Source organism: Pantherophis guttatus, chromosome 2 (assembly GCF_059756535.1).
Source record: "Pantherophis guttatus breed Tessera chromosome 2, ASM5975653v1, whole genome shotgun sequence".
NCBI classification, from domain to species: Eukaryota; Metazoa; Chordata; class Lepidosauria; order Squamata; family Colubridae; genus Pantherophis; species Pantherophis guttatus.
The window spans coordinates 255301019-255319908 of NC_142064.1; the positions used below are offsets into that span (position 1 = coordinate 255301019).

An 18890-nucleotide genomic window follows, 5' to 3' on the forward strand; every position below is an offset into this window, starting at 1 on the left:
TTGTGAGCTTTGTCTTGGTTGCACCTTTAGTTCATCTCCTGATCCATTCCCTTCCACTGACTATTTTTCATGAACCTCAAGAGCCTCGTGTTTACCTTTCCCGTTCTAACAATCGCCAACCATCTCAAGATGTTTCTTCAACAAACCTGGTCCTCTGCAGATAGAGGACAAACAGGAACAAGAATGCTGTTGGTCTTTTTCCTAACAAAAGACTTGACATGATCCATTGTTTGGAGTCCCAAAAGAAAGTGATGTCCCAAGCACGGCCAACTGAAGCAGAAGCGTCATAGAGTTTATAGTCACCCATCCTTGAGTTTCTTGTCAGATGAAGGTGAACTCCTTGTGGCTGGGGAGTTTATAACCCCAGCTCTCCTTCAGCTGCTTGCAAAGGGATGCTTTTTCTTCTTCCAGTTGCGCAATGCGGTGGCATTTTTGGGACACTTCCTGTTAACCAAGTAGACATCAATGATTATGACACGAGTAGCATGATTTCTTCTTTCATCTGACATATTTAGATCCTTCCTGCTCTTGGAAGGAGCTTGTGGTTGCTTACTTCCCAATTCAAGAGGTCCCCTCGACTTTCTTTGGGGCCATGTTACTGAACAACAGTGGTGGGATTCAGTCAGTTCAGGAGAACCAGTAGTTAAATTTTGGTTCCCAGGTAAGTGCAGGGAGGCCTACTAGGCCCAAAACGGGGCATGGGAGGGTTAGGGTTAGGGTAGAGCTCCCCCTCCCCCGGTGGCCCGTTTTCACTCCCAGGAGGCTTCAGGGAGGCCGCCTAGGCCCAAAATGGGGCATGGGGGGAGCGGTGCACACACACATACGTGGCCCGTTTTCGCTCCCAGGAGGCTGCAGGGAGGCCTACTAGGCCCAAAATGGGGCACAGGGGGGCACGTCCCCTCTGTGGCCCATTTTTGCTCCCAGGGGGGTGCAGGAGGCCGAGTACTGTCTGTCACACATCCCTGGCCACGCCCACCATGGCCACGCCCACCCAGCTGGTCATTAGGGCAGAGAACTGGTTGTTAAATTATTTGAACCCCACCACAGCTGAGCAACCAAAGATGGAGAAACATTGGTCCTTCCAGAATTGATGTACTCCAACTCCCATCAATCTTACACAGCTGGTAAAATTGGAGGAGGAGGATGGGAACGACAGTTTAGGAGCATCTGGAGGGCCACAAATCTTCCCCCCTCTACTATGTTTTCATACCACGATGTGTGAGAGGGGAAAGAGAATGGAGTGCAATCTTTGTTGCATGTTGGTAGCATAGTGGTTAGAATGCAGCTCTGCAGGCTAATTCTGCCGACTGCCGGCTGACTGCAATTTGGCAGATCGATTCTCACCAGGCTCAAGCCTTCCATCCTTCCGAGGTGTGTAAAATGAGGACCCAGATTGTTGGGAGGCAATATGCTGACTCTATAAACTGCTTAGAGAGTGCTGTAAAGCCCTGTGAAGCAGTATATAAGTCTAAGTGCTATTGATATTGCTATTTATCTTTTCAACTACATCAGAAGGCCCCACTGAGGCTCATGCAATTATTTGTGTTTTTGTATAAAGATTATATTTTTTAAAAAATGAATCTTGCCAGAGGACCTCACAAAACAATCTCACATAATAGATGCAAGCTGAATTTTTAAATACTGCAAACAATCAGAATCTATTTGTTTATTATGGACTATAGGTAGTCCTTGACTTACAGCTATTAATTTTACAGCAAATTAATTGTTACCCATGAACTACCCATGTTCAAACACACACACACACCTACCTATCATGGATTCCAATACAAAATGCAGGATAGCCAGTTGAGTGGTTCAAACTTAATCAGTTTGAACCACTCAACTGTTTATCGTTTATAAACGGTTTATAAAAATTGATATAGAGTAGAATAGAATAACAGAGTTGGAAGGGACCTTGGAGGTCTTCTAGTCCAACCCCCTGCCCAGGCAGGAAACCCTACACCACTTCAGACAAATGGTTATCCAACATCTTCTTAAAAAATTCCAGTGTTGGGGCATTCACAATTTCTGCAGGCAAGTTGTTCCATTTATTAATTGTTCTAACTGTCAGGAAATTTCTACTTAGTTCTAAATTGCTTCTCTCCTTGATTAGTTTCCACACATTGCTTCTTGTTCTGCCCTCAGGTGCTTTGAAGAATAATTTGACTCCCTCTTCTTTGTGGCAACCCCTGAGATATTGGAACATTGCTATCATGTCTCCCCTAGTCCTTCTCTTCATTAAAGTAGACATACCCAGTTCCTGCAACCGTTCTTCATATGTTTTAGCCTCCAGTCCCCTAATCATCTTTGTTGCTCTTCTCTGCACTCTTTCTAGAGTCTCCACATCTTTTTTACATCGTGGTGACCAAAACTGCATGCAATATCCCAAGTGTGGCCTTACCAAGGCATTATAAAGTGGTATAAACACTTCACGTGATCTTGATTCTATCCCTCTGTTTATGCAGCCCAGAACTGTGTTGGCTTTTTTGGCAGCTGCTGCACACTGCTGGCTCATATCTAAATGGTTGTCCACTAAGATCCCTCTCACAGTTACTACTATTGAGCAAGGTACCATATTTCAAAGGCAAATCATATTACAGGGGAAGAATAGATTGTCTGAACTGAACCTATAAATGGTTTTCAAGGAACAGTTATGATAAGGGGAGATATTAAATTCTACCTGCTATTGACAGATTATTTAATATTACAGTCCATCAAAGATTTCTCAATAGGTTAAAATTTGCTTTCTCCTAACTGTTCCAGATGGTGGAAAAGTTCTATTTTCTCTTAGGGGAAAATAAGCAACAACCAAAAATTCAAATAAAAAATAAAATAAAATAAAATAAAAAATAAAATAAAATAATAATAAAATAAAATTAAAATAAAAATAATAATAAAATTAAAATAAAATAATAAAATTAAAATAAAATAATAAAATAAAATAAAATAATAATGATCCATAACAGTTCTTCCATTGTTAGATTTATTCACAGCATGCCAAAAAGTCCTTGTTCATTTACCAAAGAAGAACTATCCTTAATTCTCAAACCCTTAGAAGTGAATTACTGAGTCAGGTAATTAATACTGTACAATAATAATACCCTTTAATACTGGACGAAGTGTTTGTCCTAAAACCCACAAGCACACTTTCTTTGTGGGACAGTCCTGGATCCCTGGATACCACTTCTAGTAGATCAATCTGGCACCTTAGAAATGTCCCAAAGGAGCTTCTTCCAAAAGGCAATTGGACTTCCTTGGTTTTTTTTTTTCCTTGAAAACAGTTCACTTCTCATCCAAAAAGCTTCTTCAGTAACTGAGCTGAAGAAGCTTGTTGAAAGAGAAGTGAAACATTTTCAAAGAAAAAAAACCAAGGAAGTCCAGTAGCCTTTTGAAAAAAGCATCTTTGGGACAACCATGACGTGGATGATTGAGAATCTCCATAGACAAATACAATTTGTACAATTTAACTCAAAAGGAGATCAGTCAGCCTTGGTAGTTTACCTTCGTCAACAGGTGATTCTGCTCCTTTAGCACAACGATGGCTTGCTGGTGAAATGGATTTTCCGGAGAGGAACAGGGAACCTCCCAATTTTTGAGTGGCACTTCAGTCTGCAAAGAAGAGGGGTGCAAAAAAAATATTTATTTATTTATTTATTCAACTTATATACCGCTCTTCTCCCCAGGGGGACTCAGGGCGGTGGACAGCCAAACTTAAAACACATATAGTACAAAAGTTAAGAAAAAACTAAAATAAATTAAAATCATCGGCATTTCCAATTTAAAATCCCAGATCTGCAAAATCGAAAAGTTCCCAATTTAAAACCCAGAATCAATAAAATTGAAAATTTAAAAACCCCATTAAAACCATTTAAGCTAGGCCAGCTTGTTGGAATAAATAAGTCTTCAGGGCCTTTCAGAAAGTGCAGAGGTCTGGGATCAGTCGTATTCCAGGAGGTAGCTCATTCCACAGGTTGGGTGCCCCCACAGAGAAGGCTCTCCCCCTGGGGGCCGCCAGCCGACATTGCTTGGCCAACGGCACCCTGAGGAGTCCCTCTCTGTGCAAGCGTACTGGCCGGTGGGAGGTTATCGGTAGCAGCAGGTGGTCTCGCAGGTATCCCGGCCCTATGCCATGGAGCGCTTTAAAGGTGAGAACCAACAACTTGAAGCGCAAAAAATATCACAATTTATGTGTGACTCATCACCACACTTGTATCTAGCATGAGCAACTGCTGTTTTGCTGGCCAAATTCTTACTGCAAATATCTATTCAGGAGAAACCACGACCCTATTCATATGTTTGCAAAAAGTTCTAAGAACATGGTATAATTAAAATGTCATTGGGAGCCATCCAGAGTTGGCTGGAAAGATAGGCAGCTGGGGACATTGTGCAGGTCATAAATGAGAAGACCAGTCATAAAGTTACTTATTCAGCGCCATCGTAACTTCAAACGGTCACTAAAAAGATGCTTGGTAAGTGAGTATTTGACATCTGGCATATACTATAGGTCTGCCTTGACTACCAATCACTAAAATTCTGAACCGTATGATGAACAGTTGTGTAAACTAGATAAGTCTAGTCTAATGAAGAGAAGGACTTGGGATGACATGATATTATTCTCCCAATATTTGAGAGGCTGTCACAGAAAAGAGGGAATCAAGTTATTCTCCTCATCCCCTGAGGGCAGGACAAAAAGTAATGGATGAAAACTTACCAAGGAGAGAAGCAACCTAGAATTAAGGAGAAATTTCCTGATAGTGAGAACAATTAACCAGTGTAATGGTTTACCTCCAGAAGTTGTAAGTGCTCCATCACTGGAATTTTCCAAAGATAGATCAAACAACCATTTGGCCTGGATAGTATAAGGTCTCCTGCCTTGAGCAGTGGGTTGGACTAGAAGACCTCCAAGGTCCTTCAAAATCTGTAACAGGTATTCCTAGATTCCGAGACATTTGTCAAGTGAGTTTTGCCTCATTTTATGACCTTTCTTGCCACGGTTGTTAAGTGAATCACTAACATTCTTAAGTGTGTAACGTGGTTGTTAAATGAATCTGGCTCCTCCATTGACTTTGCTGGTCAGATGGTCGCAAAAGATGATTGATTGATTGATTGATTGATTGATTGATTGATTGATTGATTGATTGATTTATAAATTTGTATACCGCCTTTCTCCCTGAGGACTCAGGGCGGTGAACAGCTGAGTAAAAGCATAAACTACAAACATTAAAATAAAATTAAAAAGATATATATAAATTTGGCCCCATGATTAAAAACAATAACAAACAATTAAAAACATTTTAAAAAGTGTTAGGCCAGCCCGGCTTGCTGGAAAAAGAAGGTTTTAAGGGCACGGCGGAAGGCACCGAGATCACATGACCCCAGGACTCTGCAACTGTCATAAATATGAAGCCAAGCATCTGAATTTTGATCACATGACTGTAGAGATGCTGCAGTGGTAATAAGTGTGAAAAATGGTCGTAGGTCTCTTTTTTTAGTGCCGTTGTAACTTTGAATGATCGCTAAGCAAATGGTTGTAAATTGAGGACTACCTGTATTCTGTATTCGCTAATCCCACCCCCTTCAGGCCTACTGACCTTTCCAGAAGAAGTGAGTAAATTTTTCAAGCACAGGTTGACTTCCTGGATCTTGGCCAGCAGCAGGCAGCTCTGCTTAGAGTAAGAATCTCGACAATCATTCTGCAAAACAGAGCAATTAAGTCTCAAAACTGGAAATCCAATGTGTGTCCCAAACATTCCAGTTCAAGAAATAAGGAACAAGAGAATTTCTTGCATTTTAAGGCATCAACCACTACAGGTAGTCCTCGATTTACGATAGCAATTGAGCCCAAAATCTATGTTGTTGAGTGAGACATTTGTTCAGTGAGTTTTGCCCCATTATACGACCTTTCTTGCCATAGTTGTTAAGTGAATCGTTGCAGTTGATAAATTACTTGGTGCTGCTTTCTAAAACCCTAGTAAGACCACACCTGCAACCAATTTTGGTCACCATACTAGAAAAAAAGACGTTGAGACTTTGGAAAAAGTTCAGAGAAGAGCAGCTAAGATGATCAAAGGCCTGGAGATTAAAACATATGAAGATCAGTTGCAGGATTTGGGTTTGGCTAGTCTAGAGAAAAGAAGAAGAAATTAATCCCAGAGAGAAGCAACCTGGAATTAAGGAGAAACTTCCTAACAGTGAGAACAATTAACCAGTGGAACAGCTTTGCCTTCAAAAATCATGGGCACTTCATCACTGGAGGTTTTTAAGAAGAGACTGAACAATCACTTGTCTCAAATGGCATAGGTTCTCCTCCTTGAGCCGGGGGCTGGACTAGAAGATCTCCAAGGTCCCTTCCAGCTTTATTCCATTCCATTTTAGTGACACAGTTGTTACGTGAATCTGGCTTCCCTATTGACTTTGCTTGTCAGAAGGTTGCAAAAGGTGATCACATGACTTTGGGACACAGCAATGGTCATAAATTGCCAAGCATCTGAATTTTGATCACATGATCACGGGGATGCTACAAAGGTCATTCAGTGCGAAAAATGGTCATAAGTCACTTTTTGCAGTGACTTTGTAACTTTGAATGGACACTAAATGAACTGTTGTAAGTCAAGGACTCCCTGTACTCTCTCCATGAAAGTCTGAAGATTTAGTTACAGATAATTACTTTTAATTTAATTGCATATTCCCTTCCTGCTTTAATTTCTGATTCCCCTTTGGCACAGTTGCTTTCCACGCAATAATAAGCGCCAGTAAGATTAGGTATTCAGTAAAGGACTGTAGCATAAATAACACTGACAATACTTTAGTATAATAGTTTGCTTTAGGCAAATCTCATTAATGGTTTTCTACTTTTCTTAAAATTGCAAATATAGAGCAGAATTGTGAATGCACCTGCACTACAAGGTGATTTAGCTATTGCAGCCCTTTCCAACTACTTTTATTTTTTTATTTGGATTTATTAGCCACCCAATATTGTCCAGATGTCTTAAAACACTTCATTTATTCATTTATGTATTCATTTTATTCAACAGTATTCATAGATTGCCCCAAAATGAATGACTCTTACACAGTGCAAATTTAGAAAATGAGTGAAAACATAGTCATTTAAACAAGCCTTCAGGGTCTGAGCTATAGAGATATACTATAAAAATATAGAGAGAGAATATATATATGTAGAATATACATATGCATGTAGAATATATGTATGTAAAATGCAGGTAGTTTGCAACTTTACTCTTACTGTGATTTTGTTAGAAAGTTGATTTAGTAATATTAGATATATTTATAGGCATTTTTTTCACCATAGATTGTTTTCGTAAGATGATTAGAGTTATTGTTAACTGAAATAAAACTAAAAACATCTGTCAGTAAATAAATGAATAAATTTGAAGGAAAGAAAGGAACTCAACAAGGGCGACGAATCATGCTTAGGTCTGAGGTCTGTGGAACTCATATGAAGTCTTTTCAAATATTATTGTTGCTGTTTTGTGGGAGGGGGTCTGTTTTTAACTGCTGTACAATTATGTATTTGAAATATAGGTAGTCCTCGACTTATGACCATAAAAGGAACATGTCCATTACGGTCATTAGTCGTGACAGTAGTAAAACAGGTCAGTCACATGACCGACTGGATTTTAGCACCTTTTTTTGTGGCAGTCATTAAGTGAATCACCACAGTTGTTAAGCAAATGCCACGGTCGTTAAATGAACCCATTGTTCACCAAGGGTGCAGGTTTTGCTGAAAACCAGAAGTAAGTGCTGAGTTTTGGCAAAACCATTGTGGCCTTGTTGGAGAGCGCCCATTAAATCACATGACTGGGAGAGGGGCAGTGGACTGTCGGAACTTTGAATCCAGGTCATAAGTATCCGCCATAACTTTGAATAATCGGTCATAAATCGGTCGTAAATGATCGGTCGTAAATCAAGAACTACTTGTACTGTAATCTAATAAATAAATGAACTCCCTTAGACAAACGGAGTTGCCCAGAGTTGTTTGACTACAAAAAGATACAAAAGGAAGGAAGGAAATTAGTTTAATAATGTTGCCGCACCTTGAGTTATTTTACAAATACCCCCCATTTCCCTGAAAATAAGACCTATCCAAAAATAAGCCCTAGCATGTTTTTATGCGCGCATCTAATATAAGCCCTACCCTCCCCCAAATAAGCCCTACTTAAGAGCCTGCGCAGCTGGCCGCACTCCCATTTTGTCTGATTGTTCACAGTGCCATGGCCCCAAGGCAAGGCGGGAGTAGTGGAGCTGCCCCACGCGCCCTGCACCAGTTTACCTCAGGCCATCCACACCTCAACACTTGCCTCGTGGTGGCAGCCCGGCCTCCTGCCCTGCTGCAAGCAAGCAGCAGTGGGCCTCCCGTACATGGGGGGGAAAATAAGACACCCCCAAAAATAAACCCTAGTGCATATTTTGAGGCCCAAAACACGGGTAACTCAAAATGGCGAACACACCTACTATACTCTTTCCTCCTCCTATTTTCCTCATAACAATAACCCTCTGAATTGGGTTGGGTTGAGAGAGGGGGACTGGTCCAAGGTTATCCAGCTGGCTTTCATGGCTAAAGTGGAATTTGAACTCACTGCCTCCCGGTTTCTAGCTCTGTTTTGGCAAACGTATGGTATGCGTGTCACAGGTGGCATGCAGAGCCCTCTCTGCCGGTACGCGAGCCATCACCCCAGCTCAGCTCCACCGCGCATGGGTGCGCGCCTCCTGCTGGCCAGCTGATTTTTGGGTCTCTGCCGCGCATGTGTGGGTGGGTGGGGTGCGCAAGGGGGGGGTCGCTCGCATATTGCATTATGGGTTATAAGTGCAGGGAGGCCTACTACGCTCAAAAAGGGGCCCAGAGGAAGTGTGGGGGAAGTGCAGGGGGTTGCATATGCATGCGTGGGTTGAGCACGGGGGGGGGTTGTCATGCGCGCATTGCATTATGGGTACGGGTGCACTTTTGCACGCATTTTCAGCACGTGACAACAAAAAGGTTAGCCAGCACTGTTCTAACCTGTTGCCTTAACGACAGGCAAGTCCTCGACTTACAACAGTTTGTTTAGTTTGCGTAGTTTATTATTATTATGAAAAAAACCAAAAAGTTGTGATTTGATGTTAATGCCTTGCTTTACTGCAACAGAGAGGGTCAGAAGTCAATGTTCCTTTTTCTTTCTCTTAATCCTTCCTCACTTTTCTTTCCCTCCCCCCACTTCCTCCTCATTGTTTTTCTATTTTCTTTTGTATTTTGTATCTTATTTTATCTTATAACTCAATAAAAATGTTAACAGAAAACAAAAAAAAAGTGATTTAGGAGTGTTTTTTCACACTTACGATCATTGCGACATCCCAATGGTCACACAATCAAAATTCAGACGCTTGGCATCCAACTCAGACCAATGACGGTTGCAGGATCCCGGGGACATGTCACATGATCCTCTTTTAGCGACCTTCTGACAAGCAAAAGTCAACGGGGAACCCAGATTCACTTAACAACCAGGTCACTAACTTAACTGCAGCGATTCACTTAACAATTGTGGCAAGAAAGGCTGTAAAATGAGGCCAAACTCATTTAACAAGTGTCTCGCTTAGCAACAGAAATTTGAGGCTCGATTGTGGTCGTAAATCGAGGACTACCTGTACTAGACCGTATGAGATATTGCAGTCAGTCAGGAGTTTGCCGCCTCCACAAGTAAACAAACAGATATGCTTTTAGGAAGTGCAAAACCAGCAATGTTTAGGGTGTGTTTGTACAAAACCAATTTCTGTGTGTTTTTGTTATTACTCACAGGGGGGGGGGGTTGGTAATCATCCACCTTAGAGCTGCATCAGGCCACACTTGGCCCAGCAACCACGTCTTCTTTATTGGAGTCCTGCTTGCCATGCAACTCCCTCGGATTGTGCCTGAACACCCACCACAGTCGTGACAGACAAAAAGGCTGCCCCGCCCTGACTTACCGCCTGGGCTCCCATCTGCTTCTGGCGTTTTTGAGCTTCCAGCAGGTGGCACTGTAACCAGTCGCGTACCTGGTTAACCATTTCCAGGCCTTGCAACAAGGCATCGCGTTCTCGTTCCAGCTGCTGCATCTGCTTCAGCTACACAGAGAGAGAGGGAGGGAGGGAGGGAGGGAGGGAGGGAAGAAAGAAATAAAGGAAGGAAGGAAGGAAGGAAGGAAAAGAGAGAGAGAGAGAGGAAGGAAGGAAAAGGAAGGAAGAAAAATGAGAGAGAGAAAGGAAGGGAGAAAGGAAAGAAGGAAAAAGAGAGAGAGAAGAAGGAAGGAAGAAAGAAGAGAGAGAAAGGAGGGAAGGAAAAAGAAGAAAGAAAAATAAGAAAGGAAAGAAGGAAGGAAGGAAAGGAAAGAGAAAGAAAGAAAGGGAAAGAAAGAAGGAAGGAAGGAAAAGAGAGAGGGACAAAGGAAAGAAAAAGAGAAAAAGAGAGTAAGGAAGTATAGAGGGAGGGAGAAAGAAAGGAGGGAGGGACGGAGGGATGGAGGGAGGAAGGGAGGGAGGGAGGAAGGAAGGAAGGAAGGAAGGAAGGAAGGAAGGAAGGAAGGAAGGAAGGAAGGAAGGAAGGAAGGAAAAGAAAGAAAAACTGTAATTAGTACAGCTTGTTGCTTATTTGACTCCCAGGAGAATTTCTTTACAATGACCCCGAGCACTTTTAACTAGGCACAAGATACCCTGAAAAGAGATCTACAGTATGAAGTCATCTCCCCCAAGATCCATAATTTAGGAGCAGATGGATTTGTATTCAGAAGAGTTAATGCTCAGCCCTCTCTTCCACGGACTGAAAGCACCAAGGGGGTGGACATAATCTGAGACACGAAGGGTGCTGATAGCCACAACAACAGAATTGGAAAGGATCCTTGGAGGTCTTCTAGTCCAACCCCCAACTCAAGCAGGAGACCCTATATGACTCTGGGCAAACGCTGTTCAATCTCTTCTTGAAAACCTCCACAACTTCTGAAGGCAAGCCCTTCCGCTGATCAATTGTCCTCACTGACAGGAAATTTCTCCTTAATTCTAGATTGGATCTCTCTTTGATAAGCTTCCATCTGTTACCGAAGAGACTCAAACTCATAACCTCATTCTGTCTACCAATTACAACAAAAATGATGTTTTCTCCTCTTCATACCCAGAAGGAGATTCGCAGCATTTTGGCTCTTCAGAAGAAGCTCAGTTGTTGAACAGCTAATTTGAACCTCTGATATTTTTTTTATTTTAAAATAAAATTCTACAGCATGGTAAAAACTGCACGTGGAGTTCTATCCAAATCAGTTTTTAGGGCGGCTTGCAATGGCCTCAAAATTCACACCCAGTTATAACAAACAGCGGAGAACCATAATTATGAAACTAAACAATTGTTGGCGATGCTAGCAGTATTGAAGAAACTAATAATTAGGTCTACATGAGCATGTACACATACACACACACAGAGAGAGACACACACAAACACACATCCCTATATCAAAAGAGGAGTCAGCCCAGCCTATCTCCAGAAGATCGAGAAAACACAACTCTTGATGAGACTTCCAAGAAAGACTTTGGTGACTGGTGAGCATAAGCACAATATAAATTAAGATGCTTCCAGCACTTAAGGACTTCTATGGGGAAAAAGCAATGTCCTCATTTGCAGGATTTTACCTGCCATTCCAGAACTTCGGACCAAATAAATATTGTTTAAGGTGCGTGCAGGATGGATGAGTGCATCAATCCCTGGTCCTCACAAGGACTTACCCAGATAAAGAATCGCAAGGCGTGGAGATTGCTGAGAGCCGTTCCCAGCGGGATGATGAGGATGGTGTAGCCTCCTTGAACCGCCATGGTGGACCTGCGGTGGTGGGCAGCGGAAGCACTGAGGACCCTACTTTGCTCTCCCTCACCAAGTTTTGGACTTCAAACTAGACCTCAGAAGGAAGATCCTGACTGCACCAGCTGCCAGCCAAAGCAACTGGCTGACCTATGAAGTGGTTGAGCTTCAACCTTCGCTTGAAGGTCTTTCAACTGGCTGGCTGGGTGGGTCAGCTGTCATAGATATTCTGGTAGATCTTCTGCTGAGCTGGAATGTTGGGCTAAATCATTCCTGAGGTCCCTCCCAATTCTAGGATTCTGTAAACCACTTCTTTCGGCCTGCTTAGACTTCCAGACGTCAACGCTGCAACCACCGCACTACTTAGGGGTGTAAAACCCACATGGACAACTCCTCCTCCTGTTTCTCCTCATCAGCTCTCTTTGGACCACTCTACCGTCTCCCTTTTCCTTCTTAAATCCTGCTGGCCCTCCTTCCTTCAACACCTCCTTCCTGCCCACTTTTGAAATATCCTCCCTCCCAGCCTCCCCCTCGACTTTCTCCCTTCTAAACCCCCTTTTTCCTTCCATCTGTCTATCCCTTTCCTTCTTTAGCAGCCCCCGACTTCAACCCCTGCTGCCTCTTCATCTGTAGCCACACCTTCACGCCCTTCTCCTGGAGGCTTTCTCTCTAGCTTTCAGGCCCTTCTCCATCTGCGGTCTTCTTCTCCGTTGCTTTGTGCTGCCTGTTCTTTTTTTCCTTTTGTTTTTCATAGCCCTCTGCTTTATTCTGTGTTTCTTTCTCTCCCTCGTGACCCTTCCCCGGCCCCAGTAGAGGGTATATACTCAGTGTCTGGAAAATTCGGGTTTGCCCCACTCTGCTGAACTCAGCAGTTCTCAAAGCAGGCCGGCTTAGACTTCAGGCTTCAGTTGCCCGGGATAATGGGACCTCTAAGCCCAGTCTTTTCAGCTGCCCACGTGAGCTCGGAAATGGAAGAGGTGAGCAGCGGGGTGAGGATTAACTTCTTTGAATGTCTAAAAACTTTGCCACCAGACTTCTGATACTGAATCAGCAAGCGCTGATGGAGGATTTATTCAGAGCATTTTATCCCGTATTTTTTCCCCGACCCAAGTGGGACAGGGAAAATGGCTCACGAGAACAGGATGGAAAAAGTCAGGAGAAAGATGCAATAGAAGAAAACTGCACTTAAGACCAGCCCAAATGACACAATTCTTTCCTTTCCCTGTCCTTATGGCTTGTTTCAGTATTAACTTAGAAACCTTTAAGAGAGCAGAGCATACAGGGGTGTACGAGTGTGTATGATTTTGTTCCACAATGCATGAAACTGATCTGTATTTCTTAAGTGAGGAGAGGACAGGAGAGGAGGGGAGGGGAGGGGAGGAAGGGAGAGGAGAGGAGAGAAGAGGAAGAAAAGAAGGGAAGGGAAGGGGGAGGGGAAGGGAAAGGAAAGGAGAGGGGGAGAAGAGGGGAGGGAGAGGAGGGGAGGGGAGGAGAGGAGAGGAGGAAGGGAAAGGAGAGGAAGAAAAGAAGGGAAGGAGAAAGGGGGAAGGGAAGGAAAAGGAAAGGAGGACAGGAGGGGGGAGAGGAGGGAGGGAGGGGTGGGGAGGAGGAAGGGAAGGGAGAGGAGAGGAAGAAAAGAAGGGTAAGGGAAGGGGGAAAGGAAGGAAAAGGAAAGGAGGACAGGATGGGGAGAGAAGGGAGGGAGGGGAGGAGAAGAGGAAGGGAAGGGAGAGGAGAGGAAGAAAAGAAGGGGAGGGAAGGGGGAAGGGAAGGGAAAGGAAAGGAGAGGAGGACAGGAAGGGGAGGGGAGAGGAGGGAGGGAGGGAGGGGAGGAGGGAGAGAAGGGAGAGGAGAGGAAGAAAAGAAGGGAAGGGAAGGGGAAAGGGAAGGGAAGGAGAGGAGAGGAAGAAAAAGGGAAGGGGAAGGGAAGGGAAGGGAAGGGGAAAGAGAAGGAAAGGAGAGAAGAGGAGAGGAAGAAAAGAAGGGGAGGGAAGGGGAAGGGAAGGGAAAGGAAAGGAAAGGAAAGGAGAGGAGGACAGGAAGGGGAGGTGAAGAGGAGGAAGGAAGGGAGGGAGTGGAGGAGGGAGAGAAGGGAGAGGAGAGGAAGAAAAGAAGGGAAGGGAAGGGGAAAGGGAAGGGAAGGAGAGGAGAGGAAGAAAAGAAGGGAAGGGGGAAGGGAAGGGGGAAAGGGAAGAGAGAGGAGCGGAGAGTAAACTTTTAGTTAACCCCATGGAATCATTCTCTGGATCCCCCTACCATTTCATATTCCACGGCACCGGAAATGGTGTGTCTACGCGATTCCTTTGGAATCATCCTGCACCGCCCACTTTGGGACAAGAAGCTGTTTGTGCTCCTGGATCGAGTGACTCCTTTCCCATCAGATTCTCCTGGAGAAAGAGACAGAAAAGGTTACTGGAGGGTTTTTTTTGAGATTCCCTCCCCCTTTAACTATGAACTATTTGGTTATATTTTTGCCAGATGATTTTACAAAAATAAAGGTTCTTGTACAGGTTTGAAGGCATCAAAAACACAGATTCTAAGACGCCACAGACTTATTCTGAATCAATTTTCTTAATATGTTGTTTTGTTCTTGTTGACATGATCCTACGTATATCTGATACGTTTCATTCAATAAAACTAACACAGGGACTGTTTTCTTCCTGAAAGCTGCAACCTCCGATAACGGTCATTTCTGGAGATTCTAGGTGGCACCTTGAGATGGTTCATTTGGACCAAGCCAGCCTTCTTCACTCCTCTCATCTTTCTTGACAGGAAACCAAAATCTTGAGCAGACCTCAGCTGAGTCGATCCTTTCATTTTTCATCCTGCCCAAACACCCTTAAGTGGGATTTTTCCAAACCCAACCATCTTTCTTTTTCTCAATATCCAGTTGAGGAAACCTGGTGAGATGAATAGAATAGAATAACAGAGTTGGAAGGGACCTTGGAGGTCTTCTAGTCCAACCCCCTGCTTAGGCAGGAAACCCTATACAATTTGAGACAAATGATTGCCCAATCTCTTCTTAAAAACTTCCAGTGTTGGAGCTTTTACAACTTCTGGAGGCAAGTTGTTCCACTGATCAATCATTCTAACTGTTAGGAAATTTCTCCTTAGTTCTAGGTTGCTTCTCTCCTTGATTAATTTCCACCCATTGCCTCTTGTCCTGCCCTCAGGTGCTTTGGAGAATAGCTTGACTCCCTCTTCTTTGTGGCAGCCCCTGAGATATTGGAACACTGCTATCATGTCTCCCCTAGTCCTTCTTTTCATCAAACTAGACATTCCCAGTTCCTGCAACCGTTCTTCATATATTTTAGCCTCCAGTTCCCTAATAATCTTTGTTGCTCTTCTCTGCACTCTTTCTAGAGTCTCCACATCTTTTTTACATCATGGCAACCAAAACTGGATGCAGTGTTCCAAGTGTGGCCTTACCAAGGCATTATAAAGTGGTATTAACACTTATAAAGTGAATTAGCCCCATCACACAGAGATTACCTAATACTGCAGATATTGAGTATCTATAGAGATTCTCAATCATCCACGCAATGGTTGTCTCAAAGATGTTTTTTCCCCAAAAAAGTCAATTGGATGTTCTTGGGGTTTTTTGCCTTTAAAAATGTTTTTCTTCTCATCCAAGAAATTTCTTTAGAATCACATAACACTACATGTTCTCATAACAAAATAAGAAATATTTCACAAAATTAATTTTAAAAGCAAATATACTTTCATGAAATAGATGAGAATGGGTATGAAAAAAATAGAAGGGAATCCCCATTTCTCCCACCAACCTAAACTAGTATTAATGTGCCTTTAACAGCACAACCACAGAGATAGTAAAAAGGGTGATGAGGTCCTTTTTGATATCTAATTAGCTCTTTAATTAAAGCTGCTATTTACAAGGGCTAATAATTGATTAACTGAGCCAGAGGTGGCTTGGGCCTGATGAGATTCATTGCTGATTTCCTAAAGGCAGAATTAATGAATAAAAAGCTGTTCATCGCATACATGAAGATTCTTCATTCCTTCGTGATATCCTGTTTATTCTCTTATTTAAGATAGATAGATTGATTACTTGTCATCAAGCCAGTGCCATTTCCTAGCAACCACATCAATTTTCTCCATGATAATCTGTCCCTAACCTGGTCCTTCAAGACTTCCAACAGTCTCCCTACCGCTACTTGATAGTAGTCATCCTCTTCTCTTTCTATCCATCTTTCCCATCATTAGAGACTTAGAGGGGGTCAAGCTATTCTGCAAAGCACCCGAGGGTAGGACAAGAAGCGATGGGTGGAAACTAATCAAGGAGAGAAGTAATTTAGGACTAAGGAGAAATTTCCTGTCAGTTAGAACAATTAATCAGTGGAACAACTTGCCTCCAGAAGTTGTGAATGCTCCAACACTGGAAATTTTTAAGAAGATGTTAGATAACCATTTGTCTGAAGTGGTGTAGGGTTTCCTGCCTGGGCAGGGGGTTGGACTAGAAGACCTCCAAGGTCCCTTCTAACTCTGTTATTCTATTCTACTTCTCTAGAGAGCTGGGCCTTCACATAATGTATCCAAAGTGGGATAATTTGAGCTTGGCTGTTTATCATTTGTAATTTGAGCTTGGTCATTTTGTGCCTCTAATGAGAATTCTGGTTTGTTTTGTTTGATGATCCATTTGCTATGACCCAGTAGTAAAGGAAAGGAGAACCTACCCCTGGTGCTGAAGCTTCTGCAAGATCATAGTTTGTCCTAAATGGGCTGCCGTTGGTTTGTGCAGCCCTAAAGTTGGCACTATTGAATCTGGGAAGCTGATTTAATCCAATATAGGTACTCCTCAAGTTATGACGGTAACGGAACCTACCCTTCATGGTTATAACCTGTGACAGCCATAAATTGGGTCACCCATGTAACTGGGCCAATTTTATGACCTTTTTTTTTTTGGTGGCAGCCATAAAGCCACCATAGCGGTCATTAAATAAACCAAGTAAATCACCATGAACAAGTCCGGTTTTCAGCAAAAATCTTTGTTAAAAATACAATCACATGACTGCGAGGACACAGCAAAACAGCCATAAATGCAACCTGGCTGCAAAGCGCCAGAAGTTCAGTGACATGGGGATCCAGCTGTCAGAACGTCGAATCCAGATCACAAGCACTCCCGGGGGGCAGCCTGTCATAACTTCAAACCAGGGGTGAAATACAACAGGTTCTGACAGGTTCTGGAGAACCGGTAGCGGAAATTTTGAGCAGTTCGGAGAACTGGCAAATACCACCTCTGTCTCGCTCCAGACTGGGGAGGGAATGGAGATTTTGCTGTATCCTTCACTCAGGAGTATGGAGGGAATGGGGATTTTGCAATATCTTTCTCCCAGGAGTGTGGAGGGAATGGGGATTTTGCAGTATCGTTCCCCTGGATTGGGGTGGGAGTGGAGATCTTGCAGTATCGTTCCCCTGGAGTGGGGTGGGAATGGAGATTTTGCAGTATCATTCCCCTGGAGTGGGGTGGGAATGGAGATTTTGCAGTATCGTTCCGCTGGAGTGGGATGGGAATGGAGATTTTGCAGTATCCTACCCCTGGAGTTGGGTGGGAATGGAGATTTTGCAGTACCCTTCTCCTGCCACACCCACCAAGCCACACCATACCCACCAAGCCACGTCCACAGAACAAGTAGTAAAAAAATTTGGATTTCACCACTGCTTTAAACAGTCGCTGAGTCGAGGACCACCAATTTCACACAGCCCTTGTCTGCACCTATATCAGGAAATTCTGGAAGAAATGGTCCAAAATCCAAGTCGGTTAGTGACGTGATGGTGCAAAGGCCCATGACATGAAGGGGCACAGGTGCGCGAAACCGGGAAGGCTGCCCGGGTCACCCCCTCGATACATGAGGTCCCCTGGGCATGGGACGAGGGGTGCCAGACATCAGACACGGATCGTGGGGCAGCTGCTCAGCGAAACAGGTCTGGGTCAGCTCGACAGATGGAAGGACGTCTGAGGCTCGTTGCCAAATGCTTGAAGTCGCCGCCACTGTCTCCCCACGGCACAGACCGCAGCTGAGGGATCAGCTGTCGGCAGGAAGGCCTAGCGAAGCGCTTCCATCGCCAACGGGATATTCTCCACACGATGTTTAACTGGCCTCTTAAATCCCTCGCCCAATCAGAAGCGTGCTCTGTTTATTTTTGCTTCCCGCTCTTGACTTAATTCATTGTGGCAGGCGTTTGGGCAAATCTTCTTTTGGATCAAAGTCGTGCGGAGCAAAACGGCTCCTTTCCTCCACAAATTCAATTAAGGGAAAACTGTCGGTTGGCAAAGTAAATGCAAATCGGCTTTCTGGCTAGAAAAGGCCGGGGGCAATGAGACTGCTAGGAGGAAAGCATAGGTAGCCCTCGACTTACAATGGTTCGTTTAGCGACTGTTCGAAGTTGCAACTTGTGATCGTTTTTCACACTTACGACCATTGCACCCCCAAGGTTACATGATCAAAATTCGGATTTTTGGCAACTGGTTCCTATTTATGACAGTTGTAGTGTCCTGGGGTCACGTCATCCCCCTTTTGTGACCTTCTGACAAGCAAACTCAGGGAAGCTGGATTCACTTAACAACCATGTTACTAGCTTAACAACTGCAATGATTCATTTAACAACCGTGGCTAGAAAGATCGTAAAATGGGGCAAAACTCACGTAACAAATGTCTCACTGAACAACATAAATTTTGGGCTCAATTAAGTTTAGGACTACCTATGCTAACTTTGTCCATTTCTCTGTCCACTTTAATAATATTCTTTCCTGAATCTAGTGAACCCCAGAAAGGTAAGTAAAATTTTTTTACTACCAGTTCTGTGGGCATGGCTTGGTGGGCGTGGCTTGGTAGGCATGGCAGGCGAAGGATACTGCAAAATCCCCATTTCCTCCCAATCAGCTTGGGATTTGGGAGGCAGAGAATAGATGGGGGCGCAGTGAGTCAGAATTTTTACTATCGGTTCTCCAAACTACTCAAAATTTCCACTACCGGTTCTCCAGAACTGGTCAGAACCTGCTGAAACCCACCTCTGTTCTCAATCCACCCAAAATATCCTGGTAAACTCTTCTTATGAGCCC

The 18890-nt window shown here is 43.6% G+C and overlaps 1 protein-coding gene across 2 annotated transcripts in view; it reads right to left on the reverse strand.

Moving 5' to 3' along the window:
* Window positions 1-18890, reverse strand: part of SAPCD1 (suppressor APC domain containing 1) — a 29671-nt gene continuing 10781 nt past the window's right edge. Inside the window, exons 2-6 of one of the 2 annotated variants that reach the window (XM_034421550.3) lie at window positions 14066-14196; window positions 9958-10095; window positions 5592-5693; window positions 3502-3609; window positions 1-444 (exon numbers count right to left, since the gene is read on the reverse strand). In XM_034421550.3, the coding sequence (XP_034277441.2) occupies window positions 322-444; window positions 3502-3609; window positions 5592-5693; window positions 9958-10095; window positions 14066-14196 (602 nt within the window). In that variant the 3' untranslated portion in view covers window positions 1-321. The remainder of the gene's footprint in view (window positions 445-3501; window positions 3610-5591; window positions 5694-9957; window positions 10096-14065; window positions 14197-18890) is intronic. The other variant, XM_034421551.3, reaches the window with a different exon arrangement.